This window comes from Scatophagus argus, chromosome 22, assembly GCF_020382885.2.
Source record: "Scatophagus argus isolate fScaArg1 chromosome 22, fScaArg1.pri, whole genome shotgun sequence".
Classification (NCBI taxonomy): domain Eukaryota; kingdom Metazoa; phylum Chordata; class Actinopteri; family Scatophagidae; genus Scatophagus; species Scatophagus argus.
In genome coordinates this window covers 9,092,137-9,109,339 of record NC_058514.1, presented here as the reverse complement: position 1 = coordinate 9,109,339, position 17,203 = coordinate 9,092,137, and the positions used below count along the sequence as shown (strand labels likewise).

Sequence of the window (17,203 nt, the reverse complement as noted above, 5' to 3'; positions counted from 1 at the left end):
AAGCAGCTGTTTTTCTCTTCCTTTCTCAAACATTTGTGTGATTTTTGTGACATGGATGTTTACCTTTTAGGCACAAAAGTCTGACAAAAGACGGTGGCATCATAGGAAATGATGTCGTGGTGGGAATTAAAAGTGAGGATACTTTTTTTTTTAAATCAAATTAAATTAATTCACTTATTTTGCTGGGGACCCACTGTAGACTCTCAAAGACCCTTGATGTCTCCCGGTCCACACATCAGAAGCCAGCACAGTGTCGCTTGCTGATTCCAAATTTACTGTGGTAGACGTAGTAGTACTGATCCCTTATTCGAGCAACTACTACACTGTTACATTAGCTAAATGTACTCTAATCAAAGGTAAAACTACTGCAGAAAAATGATCCTTGTCAGTGTTATGGGCTTACTATGCAGAGCGTCAGATTATTGCATTATTGTTAATGATGCAGTAAGTAGGATTTTGCAGTTGTAGTTGGTAACAGAGGGGTTGATTTTAATTCAAATATTTAAGCTGTAACTGCGTTGTAGTAACTCGCTCGTTTTATATATTTTTCAAATCTTAATTTGTAGTAACCGCAGCTGTCAGATTAACACGTTGCAGTAAAAGGTGTAACATTAAAATAGCATGAAATGAAAATAGATTAGTTTCAGTCCTCCCCCGCCGGGGACAACTCCCAGGTCCTTGAAGTGCCACAGGGGACACCTCCTGCACAGACATTATCAGATGACAGCAGTTTGAGGACCCTCACCTTTTCATTTTTTTTCCATTTCTGCCGCAGTGACACGAATTTGGCCACGAGATGGCGCCATTGCACCGCGTCCCTTCACCCAGGCGACGCCACAAATTGGACGTGTTGCCCGCGTCTTCCACATTGTCACATCAGACAACACCCGGGTGTGTTTCGATTGCCTGCTTTCTCACTCCACGCAGCTTATGAAATTGTTATTACACAGCAGATGGGATGCGGTTCATTTATCGTGTTCAAAAAAAAATAAAAAATAAAAATTCCATTCAACACAAAGAGTCACGCGGCTATGATTTTACAAGGTGGCGGTGGTGGTGGGGGGTGTCAATGGGCGCAGTAAAAATGGATTGAAGTTGAGGCAATTAAGAGTGTGGCGCAACGCCTGCGTGAGCATATTTTGATGACTTATTAATGTGTTTAAATAACCGAAGCCTTCTATTGTGGAAACTATCGATCAGATTGATCAGTAATAAACTTGATTGAATGAGCGGACTCTGCAGGACGACGGTGGTGCAATTAGACGATGATTTGGTGCGGGCGGGTGGAGCAGACTCGATGCCTCAAATACATATGTTTCATGTAGAGTGCTGTGTGTGTGTGTGTGTGTGTGTGTGTGTGTGTGGGTGTGGGGTGTTTCATTTGGCTGTGGAGTCGTGCGCTGTCCCTTTCAGCACCGACAACCGGAGGAGCTGGGGAGGAGAGGTGTGCGCGCGCGTCCTTCGTGGAGCGGCACGAGTGGACCTCACCTTTAAAGGGTTTTATGCGCAAAAGTGCGTGAAGCCAGACGGGAGTATGGACAGAGATCAGGTGGGTTTTTACCAGCATTATTGATTATGAGTGACAGATTGTACGTATGAATTCCTCCGCTCTCTCTCTCACTTCCTCTCTCTCTCTCTCTCTCTCTCTCTCTCTCTCTCTCTGTGTGTATCTGAGGCTCATTCTTAGGTATTGACTACGTTACAGGCAGCCTCCCCTCTATGGTCACCTTAAACAAGTGCGAGGTTAATCATTGCATTTTCACCAGTAAAACCAGCTCTGCAGCTCACGACGGAGCACTTTATCTTTTAATGCTTTCATTTTTTTTTCTTTTTTCTTTTTTTTTTTTTTTGCTTCTTCATGTCTTCGTCTTGCGGATGATCTTATTGTCTTTAAATCCATTTGCTGTTGTGGGCAAAGAGAGAGGACTGATATTTTGATGTGGTGGTGGTGGGGTTAAAAAAAACAAAACAAACAAACAACAAAAAAAAACTGCTGAGCTTCGCAAGGAAGTTGCCTGAGGCGGACAGAGACCCCGAGGAGTCCGGGAAAAGGAGGCAGGAGACGGTGCTCCTCACCCCTCACACACACTGTCGGACGATTTTGATTTTCTGAGGTATCTCACACACTGTCATTTCATGTTCTTTTTCCCCTCATTCTGACTAAATGCTTTTTCTATGGGTGTTTTCTCTCTGACATTCCTCTGTAGTGATGGATTTTGGGCAGTCTTGCTGATTTGTTATGTCACTTTGTCCTGCTGCACATTTCTTATGGGATTTTATTGATTTTTGTCTCGTCATTTTCATTTCACATGGACTCTGAGCAAAAAGTGGTTAGACGGGTGAAGGTCTCACCCGTACATGGAAGAAGGTATGTGCCACTTAGTAACTCAATTTTGCTTGCGTACATAGAGCATTAATGAAAGAAAGAGATGAGACAGGAGCTCCATAATTTACTCCTTGGAAATGGTGTTTCTCTGCTTTCACTGTGGATGGCAGTGTCTTAATTAGGCAGCAATCTGAATACCACCACTGCTGCACTCACAGAGAAGCCCACAGCATAACGAGCATCCACCCAGAGACTTTGATCTCGCATTGCCTTATTTCTGAACCTGTGAGCTGTGTTGTATCTCCACACACATGACTTAATCACATTTTTGTTTTTTTGTATTGTTTTTTCTTTTAATGATATGTGAGCAATCTCTCTTGTCTCTTAGCAATGTAAGCTGGGGTTTTAATGTGTTCAGCCATATATGGTAACCATCAGAATGTGGCGTAGAAAAATTTAGTGTTTTCACTTGGAGATAATGTTGATATGAAAACCTGCTGTATGTGCACAAGGGTCCAAAAGGTAGAATTGTTTTATTTTTTCTTACATGCACGGACATGTCTCATGTATATGTATTTATCTCTTTATTTATTGCAGTCTGACACACTGAATTCTGGGGTGAATCCAACAGAAGTGTGTGTGTGTGTGTGTGTGTGTGTGTCTATATGAGAGAGAAAGAGGAACGATCACCATTTGGGTGCCTCTTTGTGCTCATGATCCTGCCAAAAGCATAGAATGAATGCAGCTGCTAAGTGTGAGACCTGGTTGAGACAGGAGCAAGGGCAGGGAACAGGCTTGAGAGAGAGAGAGAGGAAAAAAGAAAGTGAGGTATGAACGAGAAGAGATGAAGAAGGAGGTGACAGAGAGACAGAACGGGAGACTCCAGAAAACACCTGCTTCGAGAGAGAGAGAGAGAGAGGTGGAGGGACCGATGGGGAGAGGACAGGGTGGCAGAAAAGCTATCACTTTCTGAAAAGAGCAGCACGCTCCCCTGAGAGATGAGGAGGCCCTGCAGCAGGAGATGTGATAGAGGAGAGAGAGAGGGGGGGGGGGGGGGGGGGTGGCACAGAGGCAGAGAATGGGAGAAATAAGAAAATGAGTAAATAAGAAGAAGAGAGAAGTGGGAAAGAAATAAAGAATCTGGTAGAGGTTGAGGAGAGGAAGGGGAAGGGCAGGTGTGGAGAGAGAGAGAGAGAGAGAGAGAAGGAGTGAATCTAAAAAGGCAGAGTAGAACAGGGAATGGGCAACTCTCACCTAGACAGCCAGCCATGGGTGCAAATTAAAAAGAGTAATGAGCCAGCCGCAGCCTCTTGGGGTTAAGCCTCTTCATCTTTGAGCCACCAACCCTCACAGCGTAGGAAAGCACCTTCTCTGGATGTGTGCTGCATTCTTTCAGGCCGCCACATGGGAGGGAATATGTGGTTCTTGAGCCTTTGCAAAGTAAAGTACGAGGACTCGGATGGATGCATAAGGTAACAGAGTGATAACACAAGATCAGGTGTGCAAGTACGCGACATTTGCACATACAGACAACAACCACGCTGCTTTTCACCTCCCTCAGAAATGTGGTAATTCCCAGTGAGTGTAAATGAGACATGAGGCTCTTAACAACCTCAGGTCCTCAGTTCAGTCATGAAACGTTGACACTTTGCCCTGATCTGATGTTTTTGTGCAGCTCCTGGGACATCTTGAATGAATGTAACTGTTTTTAACTCACAAATGTGCTCCTCCTGGGTTAAAGATGTCTGTTAGGTCAAGCCTGCGCACTGGCTCCCTGTTTGGGAAGATTCCATTTCTGCGAACTGTGGATCCTATTAGACTGTAATTAGACTTCGATGTGAACTGTTTAATTTAATCTAGTAAGCCTTAATAACTGGGTACCCAGACCTCATCTTGGACTCCTTCTGAGCCTGAGCCAAGTGGAGTCTGAATCCAAGGGAAAAAAGTGTTGAATAAACAATATCGCAGTGAGTATAATACTAGCTAACCTATATAAAGCAGGCGTTTTAATCAAAGGGCTTGTCTGTGTATGAGTGGCTTTGACCTAATTCCATTTAGAGTGGAGAGAAACTGATGAATTAATTGGGACAGAATCAAATTATAAATTGATTCATTGAGAGAGCGGCCCACACTGTGACGCGAACTGAGGCCCTGAAACCTGTTAAGGGGTTCGTGTGGGTGAAATTAGGTGGGTTTGCTGAATATTTAGAAAAGTTAAAGTTAAATAATGCTTTGCTTCTGCTGTGGACATTCTGACCAAAAGCCGATAAACGATACAGCTTAACATTATCAGTAGGACCTTGTGCAGCATGAGTCAAGCAGGGCTGGACTGACCCCATTGTAGGAGTTGCTTCTTTATTAACAAATACATTTGCAATTAGTTATATTAGCACAAGCTAATCGCTATAAGGTAAACCTAGTGTTTTTGTGGCCTCCTAAGGTGTAAGGCCCCAGGCAGTGGCCTGCTTTGCCTGGTTGGTATTCCAGCCTGGATATAGCCTAGGTTAATATTTACACATAATCCATACTTAATGTTTGACAATGGAAGTCGAATGTAAGTAAGTCTTTGGGACTGGTGTGTGGACATTGATAGCACTCTCATATCTTCACATTATATAAAACAAGGCTGCAGCCAGCAGTCGACTGTCTTAGCTTAAAAACAGGAAACAGAAATAATTTCCTTATATTTTGCTGCTTTAAGCTAACTAAATTCTAGCTTTATGGTGAATGTACAGACATGAGAGCGGTATCAGTCGTCTCAGCTCACTCTCGACAGGAAATGAAATAAATATTATGTCCCAAAATGTCAAACTATCGTGTTAACATTAATACTCTGTAGCCTATTTCTGCTGATAAGTTATTCTCCAGGGGAAGATAAGCTAAGCAGTGATCTACAAGGCTAATTAATAGGCTAAACTGTGTGAAAAAGGCCACCTCGATAGCAGAGTTTGTGTGCATTGAGGTAAGCAGGACATCTATAATAGAGTCTCGTTTCAGACTGATGGCCTGAATTCATAGAAATGATCTTATGAACTAAATGTCAACCAAACAGCCTTGAATAGCATTGAATGGCATTGAATTTATTGCAATATCTGGTGTAATTCTTCATTCAGAGTTTAATTTCTGGGAGCTAAGTGCTAAGAGCTACAGTATATATATCCCTTGTTAGTAATATAATGAGTCCTCTTGTTTGTTAACTACATATTTCAGGGGACACGTAAGAGAAAAACAGCACTTTAGATATTTATTAGGGATTTCATTCTTTATAGTCTCCATGCAGAAATAAGTTTAGGGATTGTGGATCAGAGCAGGCAGATGAGAAAAGGGCCTCTTGCTAATGAAAGCACATTAGTACTTCAATCATATAAGAACCAACCAGTCTGTCACGGCCAATTTTCAATTCTGACCTAAACCAACTCATAGCATTTTCGAAGGATATGGCTGCAGCTCAGTGGGTAGAGCGAGGGGCAGAGGTGCAATTAACATCCCTGAAGAGCCATATCAACATCTAATACTGTAAATTCAAAGAAACAATATTCAGCATTAAAGTTACCTGTTGTAATTTCTCTCTCCCTCTCTCTCTGTATGTGCATAGCGGGGTGTACTGAATGTAATGTGTTCATTTAGCTGCAGCAGAAACAGCAGGTGTTTGAATGATGCAACACACTTGCTCCGGGGCACTGCTCTCTGCCTTTTACTCTGCTGTCTGTTTCCCTCGCACTGTCTCACATGGTTTCTCTTTCTGTCTCTCCTCCCTTGTCTCCTTCTCTTTCACCTGTGTCTCCTCCATCTCTCTCTCCCTCCTCCCTCCCTCCCTCCTTCTCCTCCTTCTCGCTCTGTTTCTGTTCCTCATCTCCAAGGCAGCAGGTAGTCTGTGCCTTCGTGCGAATAGCCCGAGGAGCTCGCCAAGGTTCTCTGCTGTCATTTTAACAGCTGTTCCACTCAGCGATATGCCAAGAGATGAGTCTATGTATGTCTCTCTGTGTGTGTGTATGTGTGTTTAGAGGTGATTACAAACTGACAGACTTTGGGTTTTCAATTAAAAAAATTTTTTTTGATACTTCTGCTGCTTTGCCCATGTGAGTGTGCGCAGGCGATGAGTGTGTGCGCATTTGTGACTTTTTGGTATGCTTGGCTGCATTCTTGCCTTACCCGTGAGTGGTTTACACATGTTTGCCAGGTGGACCGCACATCCCTGCAGCAGCTTGGTGTTCACATTGCACTGCTGCTTAGAAATCCTCTCTTTGTGTGTCCTCCACAGGCTCCACTGAAGATGTGACTTGTGGATTAAAGACTCCAAGCTACCAACGTAGATCCCTGCTACATCGCCGCTGCGTCTCTACGCTGCCAATCTGTTTATCAGCACTGCTTCTTCTGGAATATGAGTTGCTCATGGGGCTCGGCTAGCTCCACTTCTGGGGTCCTATACCCCTCTCTTTTTGACCAATAGGAAGGTGTCACTTTTCAATATTCCCAAAAGTTCTCAGTTTTGGAATACCCATCGGAAAGTACTTCAGAAGACCACCTTCTTGTTTGGTAATCATTCACTGATCATGGAACCACAGTGGAACCCAACTTCCTACACGCAGTCTCCCTCTGTCATCTTCCTGCTCATAGCTACTTCCTACACTTGGCTCCTTCCCGTGACTCCCACTCAACGGATCCCAACAGACCCCCAGGCGGCACCTGAGTATGCCCACTCCATCCGACTGGATGGGGACATCATCCTTGGTGGATTGTTTCCAGTCCATTCGCGAGGGGACCGTGGCACGCCCTGCGGGGAGCTGAAAAAGGAAAAGGGCATCCATCGACTGGAGGCCATGATGTTTGCCATCGACTTGATCAACAAGGACCCGGAGTTGCTGCCCAACATCACCCTGGGGGCCCGGATCTTGGACACCTGCTCAAGGGACACGTATGCTTTGGAGCAGTCCCTGACTTTTGTGCAGGCCTTGATAGAGAGGGACAGCTCTGACGTCCGCTGTGCTAATGGGGACCCTCCAATCTTTACCAAGCCAGATAAAATCGTAGGAGTGATTGGAGCTGCAGCCAGCTCAGTGTCCATTATGGTGGCCAACATCTTGCGTCTGTTTAAGGTAGGACTATTTTTCATTTGTCTGCTCTTTCTGGGCATGCCATGTCCATCCTTCCCTCACTCATCATTTCTGCAATGATGGCAGCCAATTAAAATGTAGTCAGTCTTGCTGAAGTTGTCAACAGCAACAGCAGTGCCATGTCTAGTTTAGTTTTAGCCTGTGCATTTACCTTTAGAGGCCTAAAGTGTCATTTTATCTCTCGTGTTCAGATGAGTGTGTGCGCGCATGTGTGAGAAGAGATGTGTCAAGATGTGTCAAGAGATGCTCGTAAGGAAGGGCTGTGTGTGTGCATGTGTGTGTGAATGCGTCTGTGCGCAGCTTAGATCAGTCCTGGCTTGTGGTTGAGCCAAATAAAAATGGCTGCCAAACACGGATATCAATTACTGCTGAAATCTGTCAACAGCCACTTCATTCACTGCGGTGGATGTTTGTGTGCACATGTGGGTGTGCGTGTTACCCAATAGGACATCTCTTTGCGTCAGTGTGTTTTCTAGTTCATGTGTGGGCCTAACTGAGCATCCTTCAGAGTGCTCATGTGTATGCATGCGACAGTATTTCTTCTCTTTGTGCTGCTCATGTTTGTGTCCTTGCAGAATCTCTCATTTCTGTGATGGAGAATACTTGTAACTCTCTAGGTGTGTTTTTGTACAAGTGTGTGTATGAGGGTGTGTGTTGTCATCATTAGCCGAATAGGGCTGATGGATAGCTGTATGATTATGAAATACAAGTCCAGTAATCACGCCCATGGCATTTAACATCCACATCCATCCCACGCTCTTTCTCAGCGAGTTTGTGTGTGTGTGTGTGTGTGTGTGTGGCCACACAGTTTGTGCATCCCTTTTTGAGAAAATCCATATGCTACGTGTCTCCGTGTGTGTATTTGTGTGCTCGAACAAACTTGTTAACAACCAGCTCGTGCTTTGAATGGAAGATTTGCACATTAAACAACGACAACTAAACATGATTTATGCCAGGATCTGTCACAGCAACAGCACTCGAACAAAGCGCTTTTCTGGCTCCACACTGCCTCCTGCTCATTTGCCTAATGCGATTTAGCGCATTGTGTGTGTGTGTGTCTGTTTACATGTGTGTGTATTGTATGTTGGTGTGCGAGTGAATCTTGTGTGTGTGCCCACCGATATATATAACAATATGTTTGGGTAAGTGTGCCACCTATTGTGTATGTGTGTATGTGGGAGTTTTAAGCATTTTGTGGATATACCTGTGTGCGTGTGTGTGTGTTGATATCAACCAAAAGCCTGTGGCAGTGGTATGTGACACAAGACAGTTTCTTTCTCTGCACGGTTTAACATGAATAATGCAGCAAGCATTACAGTCTGAAAATAGTATGGAGGACACATACACACACACACACACAATCGTGATGCTACAAACATATGTCTTTTTTAAATGGGCTAATCTGACAGTGCCAGTCACAGCTAGTCGCCCACTCAGCGCAAGGGGCCCAGAAACAAATATGGCACTGAGAGAGAGAGAGAGTGTGTGTCTTTTAATCTAGCAGCAGACAAAAGAGATTCAAACAACAGATTGTGTAAAAAGCTCCACATCCAAATCCTCAAGAAAACAGCTGCTTTTGTGTGTGTGTGTGTGTGTGTGTGTGTGTGTGTGTGTACACGCTTGTTTTCATCGTGCTCAGCTGCTGAGGGAGCGGCACACTGACAATCACAGAGAAAATCAAGTCGAACAAAAGTTGTTGCTGTTTCTTTTGTTAGAGGTTCCTCTTTTGAAGATTATCTTTAACCGGTTCTGCTTTGTGGGATGATACAGAGTCGAGAGAGGGGATGACATAAGATATAATAAGATGAAACTTTGTTAATCCTTGTGGGGGGAAACCGGGCTGTCGCAGCAGCATATTTCAAAGGAAAATTCCAAAGGAATTTAGCATATAAAAAGAACAGAGCAAATGGGGGTCATCCAAACATAGTAAGCTGGCAATTTCAACACTATGTTAAAAAGAAATGCAAAGAAGCATTACAGGATAGCTATGGATTATTACAGCATGTTTTCTTGGTTTTGCTCATAGTTGTTAAAGTGGTTAAAATAACATTGTGCTCACCAAAGTAACAGTTCAGGTCTTTAGTTCAATAACAGACATCACCAGAGTTTGGTGGTGCACGAAATGAGGTGTTACGCAATCAACACTTAAATGATCTGAACTAGAGAACAGTCTCTGGTATTCGTTTCTGTTTCTCTTCCATATACGCCTGGCTAACTTTGGACCTATAAAATCTGGCTGTAGTGATCTTGTCGCATTCCCATATCTGAGGCAGTAATTCGATGAGTGCAATCTTATTAACATCGACAGGAAATGAGAGTCAAGCCGTAGTAAACTGTAAATATCTCTTAAACAGTCAATATTGCAGCATGAAAAGGGTGTGTGGACCAGCAGCTGGACTGGTGTCTAGAGAGTTCTCAAGCTCGTGTCAGGCTTCGCTTTCAGTGTGCATTGCTCCTTGCGTCCGTTGGGAATCGGATTAACGAGGACGCTATTGACGACCAGAGAGGTGCTGCCCCGGGGCTTCACAAATTGCAACTTTAACAAGGATGAGCCGCATACCTGGAGCCCAGAACATCCTCTCCATCACGAGCTCTGCGCCTCTCATGGAAAACACTCATGGACAGTAATTTTTTGTCTTTTCGCTCATATTTCGTCTTTATTTTTTTCTGTCTCATCCTCGGAAAGTAAATGCTTCAACCTTGGATATTGATTGTGTTTGCACACGGTTGGTAATTACGGTGGCATTATGGATTGCTGAACCTCAGAGACTTTTCATCGCCTCTCAAACCACCTTGAAGCAAACTACATGCTAGAGGTACTAGAGTTTTACCTGCTCATACTTGAACTGGAAAACTTAAAAAAAGAAACAACAATAGTGAGGGTTAACTCTATTAATTACAGATACTGCAACAAATTGTTCTTCTTTTAAAGAGGGAGAAGGTTATAGTTGCCTTCACAGGAATGCTGTCACTAAAGGACTGTGTGTGTGGGTGTGTGTGTGCGTCTCCTGTTATCGGGAAGTCCTCACTCATCATACAACTGAAGTGAAAGGAGTCTTTTACTCAGTGTCACTCACACGCTGTGTGCTGGACGCCAAAATGAAATTCAGTTCATAAATTGATAGGTGCCGGCTGTCCCCCGGTGAGAGCAAATGGAATGACTTTGCCTCAGGGAATTTAGGAAACACTGCCATTATGCACACACACATACACACACACACACACACACACACACACACACACACACACATTGTTTCTTTTGAGGAAGCAACTTATTATCTGTGTCTCTGCGGGTGGGTTTTATAAAGTTGCGTGCTTCAAGGCCAAGGTCAGGAGCAGAAGTCTTTCCCACGCTCTACCATTGGTCCACTTGTGCATTAAGCTGGTGTGTGAACAGTGTGCGTGTGTCATTACTCAAGGTTTGCATCTCCGTAGAGTGTGTCTTACATGTGTGAGTATTTCCATATGTGTATGTATGAGGGAGAATAGCTGCAGATGAGCCTTCCAATTGCTTCCATAATTCAGCCACAGGCTCCCTCCCTCTTGGCCCGTCTAGGGAATTAACTGCTGCACTGTGTGATATCACTGATATATTCATCTGCCTGTGTATTACCGTCAACATGATTGGTTTTCTGCATCCTGCTCTCTCTCTCCCTCTCTCTGTTGTTTGAGGTGGTGTTTTGCACAATACATTGTGTGACACGAGAATCCCTGCTCCTGTATGTATGTACATGTATGAAACTTCCTGTTCTGTGCCAAAAGGTATGTCTCCAGACAGCTCAGATGCACATGTAGATGAAATCACACACTTTCTGCTGTTAAGCAAGTTAGCGAGAGCAAATGTTTGCTCAAACCCACGGAAAGTACACCAGGCTCAGGTTTTTGTGCCCTTAAAAGCAGTACTAGAACAATCTCCTTTTCAGGCAACAGCAACACCAGCTGAATTACAAATCAATTTGGTGTGCAGCTTCACAAGGATGACAACAGCGGCATTAAAATGCGGTTAACAGCAAACATGGTGATTTTATTCAGATGCCAATTCAGATGCAATTCCTGCAACAGATTTCCCATTATCCTCAAGGTCAGGCACAGTTTTGGTCTATAGTCTTGTGCTAATCCTGCAGACAGTTTGGTTAACCGACAGGCAAGGCAGAAGAGAAGGAGTGTGAAGGAGACATTGGGAGGAAAGAGGCAGAAAGATGGAATAAGACAGATCACAAAAGAAGAAAGAAATAAAGACAAAGAAGCAGAAGAGAAACAGACAGAGGGATGAAGACTCCAGAGAAAGATGAAAAGGCGAAAAGCCAAAAAGACAAAGTGAGTAGGAGAGACCATGGCATCCTCTAGAGTGTAATGATGTGGTGTTGATTTCTTTCATGGAGGCATTATGCATTAAGAGGGTGATGATAATGAAGCCACCGAGCACACTGAGCAGCAAGCGGGAAAACTCATTAAGACAAGAGCGGGTTTTGTGCCGACTTGACCGTCCCTTGTTTTGCATCTTGGCGCGCGTGTGTGTCTGCGGCGGGGAATATCACGGTCAGTACAGATGGGCAGGACGTGATCGTCCAACCTTTACTAACGAAGGCAGACTTAATGAGCAAATCGTTAATGAAGGGAGACTGAAATTATTTATTACTTTCATTTGTTGAGTGTTGCCTGGAGATGATTCCTTTACAAGAATCATATGTAATGTGTGAACACAGACTAAATTGGATTTGTTAGCAGATGAACCCTTTGAACTGGGTTTGATAATGATGGGCAGGAAAGTTGGATGAACAGTTTTTCCAGGTATTATTATTGTGCTCGAAAATGTGTCAGTGTGAAGCTGAACATTATGAAAAAAAAAAAAGTATCATTTGTCAAACCCTTCTCTGGATACATCAAATAAGTCCAATACTATATTGTCAGGCCCATGATTCAGATAAAAATCCCTGAGGGATCCCTGTAGCGGACACACATGCAATAGATGTCATATACAGTACATGAAGAAACTGAATTACCATATTAGGTAAATAAAGTGGGGGGGGGGGGGGGGGGGGGGGCACAATACCAAAAACATGCACATTAGGTTAACTGGCTACTCTAAATTGCCCCTAGGTGTGAGTGTGAGAGTGTGTGGTTGTTTGTCTTTGTGTGTTGGCCCTGCGATTGACTGGCGACCAGTCCAGGGTGAACCCCGCCTCTCGCCCGTAGTCAGCTGGGATAGGCTCCAGCTCCCCTGGGACCCTGACGGATAAGCGGTATAGAAAATGGATGGATGGATGGATGGTAAATAAAGTGCAAAAACACTGTATATTAAGATTGTGAAGTTTGTTATTGAATTGAGCAGCTCTGGCACATATTCAACAGTATATTTATATTTATATACATATTTTCACATTTTTCACATTTTTCATTCACTTCCTGTTACCTGAAGCCAGAAGGCCTTTTATGCTATAAACTTTGGAGGACACTGTTCAGGAAACATTTTATTCATATTCATGTTTAGCTGCCACTTTTTGTCACAGCCTTTACTGATCAACACGCACAATCACGGTCACAACATATAACACGTATGTGCACTTGGACAGTTTGATGAAATACTGTAGAAAAGTAATTTAAACTTTAAATAAGTTCTCTGATGAGCAGCAAGAGGTCATTAGAAACGTGTGCAAGAACTGCTGATTGTGTATGTGTTAATAAATGTGTGGATTTATTTGTGCCCACTTGACCATGAACGTGTGTGTGTGGGCGGAGAGGGTTCACTGAAAGGCTTTAATTGAATGGGTGTGTGTTTGTGAGAGCGCTAGAAAGGGTGACAGAGATAGAGACTGCCTGTGAGTGTTGTCTGTATGGAAAGGACCAGTGTATAGAGCATTAAAGTGGAATGAGATTCTATCTCTCCTCTTCCTTTCATCAGGTTTGTGGCTGAATAGAAGCTCAGATAAGGGACAAGTGAAGCCATTACACACTGGCAATAGTTTCACACATTTACAGCTGGATAATGCAGCCCATTTGTTGCAACTAATAGAATCTGTGATGGCTCTGTCATATGTGTGTCATGGTATACTTTTAGCTTGTCATGAATAGGTTTCAATTATAATATTATCAAAATGAATGAAATGGAAACTTCTTCTGCTGTGAGAAATACCTTTCAATTTTTGTCAAATAACATTTTCTCTACTTTGACCCATCCTAACTATTATGGAGAAGTTGGCAGCAGCAGTGTGTTGTCTGGGGATGGACTCCAGTTTTCATTTTGTCGCTCTAGGCATCATGTCTAGGCAAACTCCATAAAACTCTGCTGGGATTTGAGGCTCTATTAGATGCCAGTGCTAACCACTAAGCCAACACAGTTTAGGTGTGCCAGTAAGCCAGTGTGCACAATAGCAGAACCGGGCACACATAATGCTTACCTCTGTTTCACCAAGCAACATGTCTGCTGTGTGGAAGTGCTGTTGGTCACAGCCAGAACAGTAAAACGAAGTTTTAAAAAAATTATACAGTAGTTTGTATTTTTGGCATGTGTTGTGCTTTGTGTTAGAACATTAATGCTGCAAATGTGTGTCTGTTAAGGGCTTAATCGTCATGCAAACAGTATGCCCAGCTCTATGAAAGGGTGCTATGTTTCAAACACTTGCATGAATGTCAGCTTGTCAGCAAAACATGAATTTATATTGTAAGCCTGGTTCCCTGATGAAATGTTTTCAGCATGCATGATTTCACCACTTGCTTTGGAAGACAGTGTATGTGCATTGGAATGATGCAGTAGTAATGGATTCTCTCATTTGAAATAAATGAACTCGACAAGTAGAGAAAATGAGATTGAGGGAGAACTTGCAAAGTGGAAACTGAATTCTAGAACACCAAATGAGATATTTCATGTCGGCTGTAAATAATTGCTGTCATGTAAGTAAAACTTATAAGTTTTAAGTTATATATATTTTCAAGCCAGGACTCCCGTGCTCTCAATTTTTTTTTAATTTTATTATTATTATTTTTTTTTAATAAAAAAGATTTTATTGCATTTCTTGCAATAGTCACATGACGCTTTTTTCCTGTGTCACGTCTTCCGCAGTATTCACTGAGTGTCCTGAAACGACCGAAACAGCGCCCCCCCATCTTGTAACGGCTGTCAATGTCAGACAGGTTGTGCGGTGAAAGGCGGTATTGCACACCTTTGCACTTGACGCCACTTGACCTGCGCCAGGTGAACGCAATCAAAATAACAAAATGGCAAATGTTTGTGTGATTGTTATGTCCCAGCAAAGTTCATAATGCAGTAATTTCAAGAACAGAAACTCTAAAAGGTATTTTTACTTTGACCACACAAACAGAGGGCAGTTAAAGCTATTCCAGGGTTGCCCATGACTTTAATGAGTTTGTATTTAGGCTCACTAGCAGTGATAGACGTAAAAAGCGATAACAAAATAACATCAACAAGTACTATGCAACATTGGCCCATACTGGACATTAACCATTTCGTGTGTGCGAAAGAAAGGACAACGATGTTGGACGTTAAATAACGTGAGTCAGATACATCTTCTGTTTGTCTTAACGCTATCTCTAAATCTCTTGCTAGCTGGTTTCTTTCCTGGTGCTGAAATGAGTTGCTGTGGTTGTTTGTCTGCGTTTCGATGCAAGGCTTTAGAATAATTTGGATTTTCTTGTGTTTAGCATTTATTGTTTGTTCAGTCACCGCTTGTTGGGTGATTTGCGCCTGCGCAGAAGTTTTGCTCGTTTATCGCGAGAAGGGCTTTATTTTCTATGCTGAACGCAGTAGATGCTGTATTTATGTGTTTCACCTTTTTAACATTTATTTATTCTTTTTATTTTGGACCTGAGGCTGTGTGTCCATGTCTCTATGCGTAAACGCTTCTGTTTTACTTGGTTGTAAGTCAAATTTCCCCTCTGGGTGGAGCTGCAATGACTGGCCGATTAATCGATTAGGCGACTGAAAGAAAATTATTTGCAAACTGTTTTGAACATTAATGAATTGTTTTAGTCATTTTTACTGGTTCCAGCTTCTTCAGTGATTTGCTGTTATTTTTTGTCATTTCTGATTGTAAATGAGTCTTTTGGGTTTTGGACTGTTTTCATATATACCGTGTATATATACAAATATTTTCTGGTCTTAACAATTAAATGGCAGATTGGAGAAAGACAGTCATTATTGTTAGACAGGTCAGCATCTCAAAACACACACTCATGATCATGTCAAAAGTAAGAGGAGTGTTTGACATTTCCTCAGTGTCAGTGCTGTGTGTTACATCTTACAGACCTATCTGGGTCATCTTTCAGCCCTGTAAGAATTGCCTCAGACACACACATGCATACACACAGGATCACGCAGCTCTACAGGTGTGAAATTTGATGGCGGCCTGAAAATTACTATGGCATTTGTTTTAAATAGGAAAACAGAGATTGTGTTACCTCCAGTCCAAGTGCATTGACTTGCTGTTGTGTCTGCTAGATGTGTCTGTCTGTTGAAATAGGCTAAATGTTCTTATTGGCTGCTACAGCATTTGTTACTGTTGGAATAACAAACCAGTCTGTGCTGCCAACTGCTTCTGGATCTGCTTCTGTTATCACAAATGATCTCATGGCTTGCTTGCTGGTGTCACTGTAATCGATCTGTGTGGTTGCTAAATGATTTTTTTTTTTTTTACTCTGTATGCTTAACGCTTGGGTGATAAGTTGAACACTGTGCTGTGGACCCACGCGGGTGGGTGCAATGTTCGTTAAAGTTCATACTGTTTCTCGCCTCATAAACAAGTTTTTTCTTTAATCTCAAAAGGAAAAGGCACAGAGATTTAATTATGATTCCCAGTGTAAAACAAAAAGTAGAAATTCTTTAAAATTGAATGACACATGATTCATAAATCTCTAAAGTCTGTTGCTGGAGCATAGACAGTGATTTGACATAAAAAAAATTACATTTGCATTTGAATACATTTTTAATATTTCGGTTTGGGGGGGGTTTGAGACAGAAGTGCTTCATTAAGTCTGCCTTATCTTTCAACTAGAATTTGCAGTGTTGAGACTCTGGGAAGTTGAAACAAAAACACCCCAAATAGTTCAAAGATTTTAAAACATATTTCACTATAAAGTATCGTTAATAAATGTGAGTGAAAGTAGGACAGATAAGGAGAGAAAATGAGACTTGGGGGAAACTCTTGTGGGAGCTGGCTTCAAGAAGGGAAGAGATTCTTTCTGAAATGAGATATGGACCATTTCTTTGGTGAAGTTGGAAAGTGGCTGTTGGTGTAGAGATCAAACTCAATGGATAATGTCATGTATATATTTGATGTGGCGCAATGGACATCTGCTAAGAAGTTTCATGATGTTTGGCAATGAAAGTAACGGGTATAAAATAAGAGAAAATGCTTTGTTCATTGTTTTTGTTTATCTTTGCTGCATCTTTTCTCCTCTTTAGATTCACCTCTTAAACTGTTTTTACTCTGCTGTAGTGTCATTATCTCGTTTTGTCTCATTCACATCACTCTTTTTTTTCCCCCACCTTCTTTGCTTCTTTTCCGCCTTCTAAAAGAGGAGGATGAGGCCAGTAAAAAGTGATGGAACAGACCAAAGCAGGGCAGTAAAGGTGTTAGATAAGGAGAGGGAAGGCAGTAAAACAGTCATCGTCAGAGGAAAAGAGTTCTGCAAAAGAGCAGCGGAACACTCAGGGGATAAAGACGGGGTTGCGGGAGGTGTTTTTACATCTTGAAGCATTGTTACATTAGATCAGAGAGAACAGGTGGGAGGAAGACAGAAAAAAAGA

The 17,203-nt window shown here is 42.5% G+C and overlaps 1 protein-coding gene across 5 annotated transcripts in view; it reads left to right on the top strand.

Moving 5' to 3' along the window:
• The first annotated feature begins 1,368 nt into the window (after nucleotides 1–1,368).
• Nucleotides 1,369–17,203, top strand: part of grm8a (glutamate receptor, metabotropic 8a) — a 252,609-nt gene continuing 236,774 nt past the window's right edge. For 2 of the 5 annotated variants that reach the window (XM_046379333.1, XM_046379335.1), the window contains exons 1-2: nucleotides 1,375–1,549; nucleotides 6,588–7,422. In XM_046379333.1, coding sequence (XP_046235289.1) covers nucleotides 6,880–7,422 — 543 coding nt within the window. In that variant the 5' untranslated portion in view covers nucleotides 1,375–1,549; nucleotides 6,588–6,879. Of the gene's footprint in view, nucleotides 1,550–6,587; nucleotides 7,423–14,566; nucleotides 14,950–17,203 lie in introns of those variants that run through there. The other 3 variants (XM_046379334.1, XM_046379336.1, XM_046379337.1) reach the window with 3 other exon arrangements.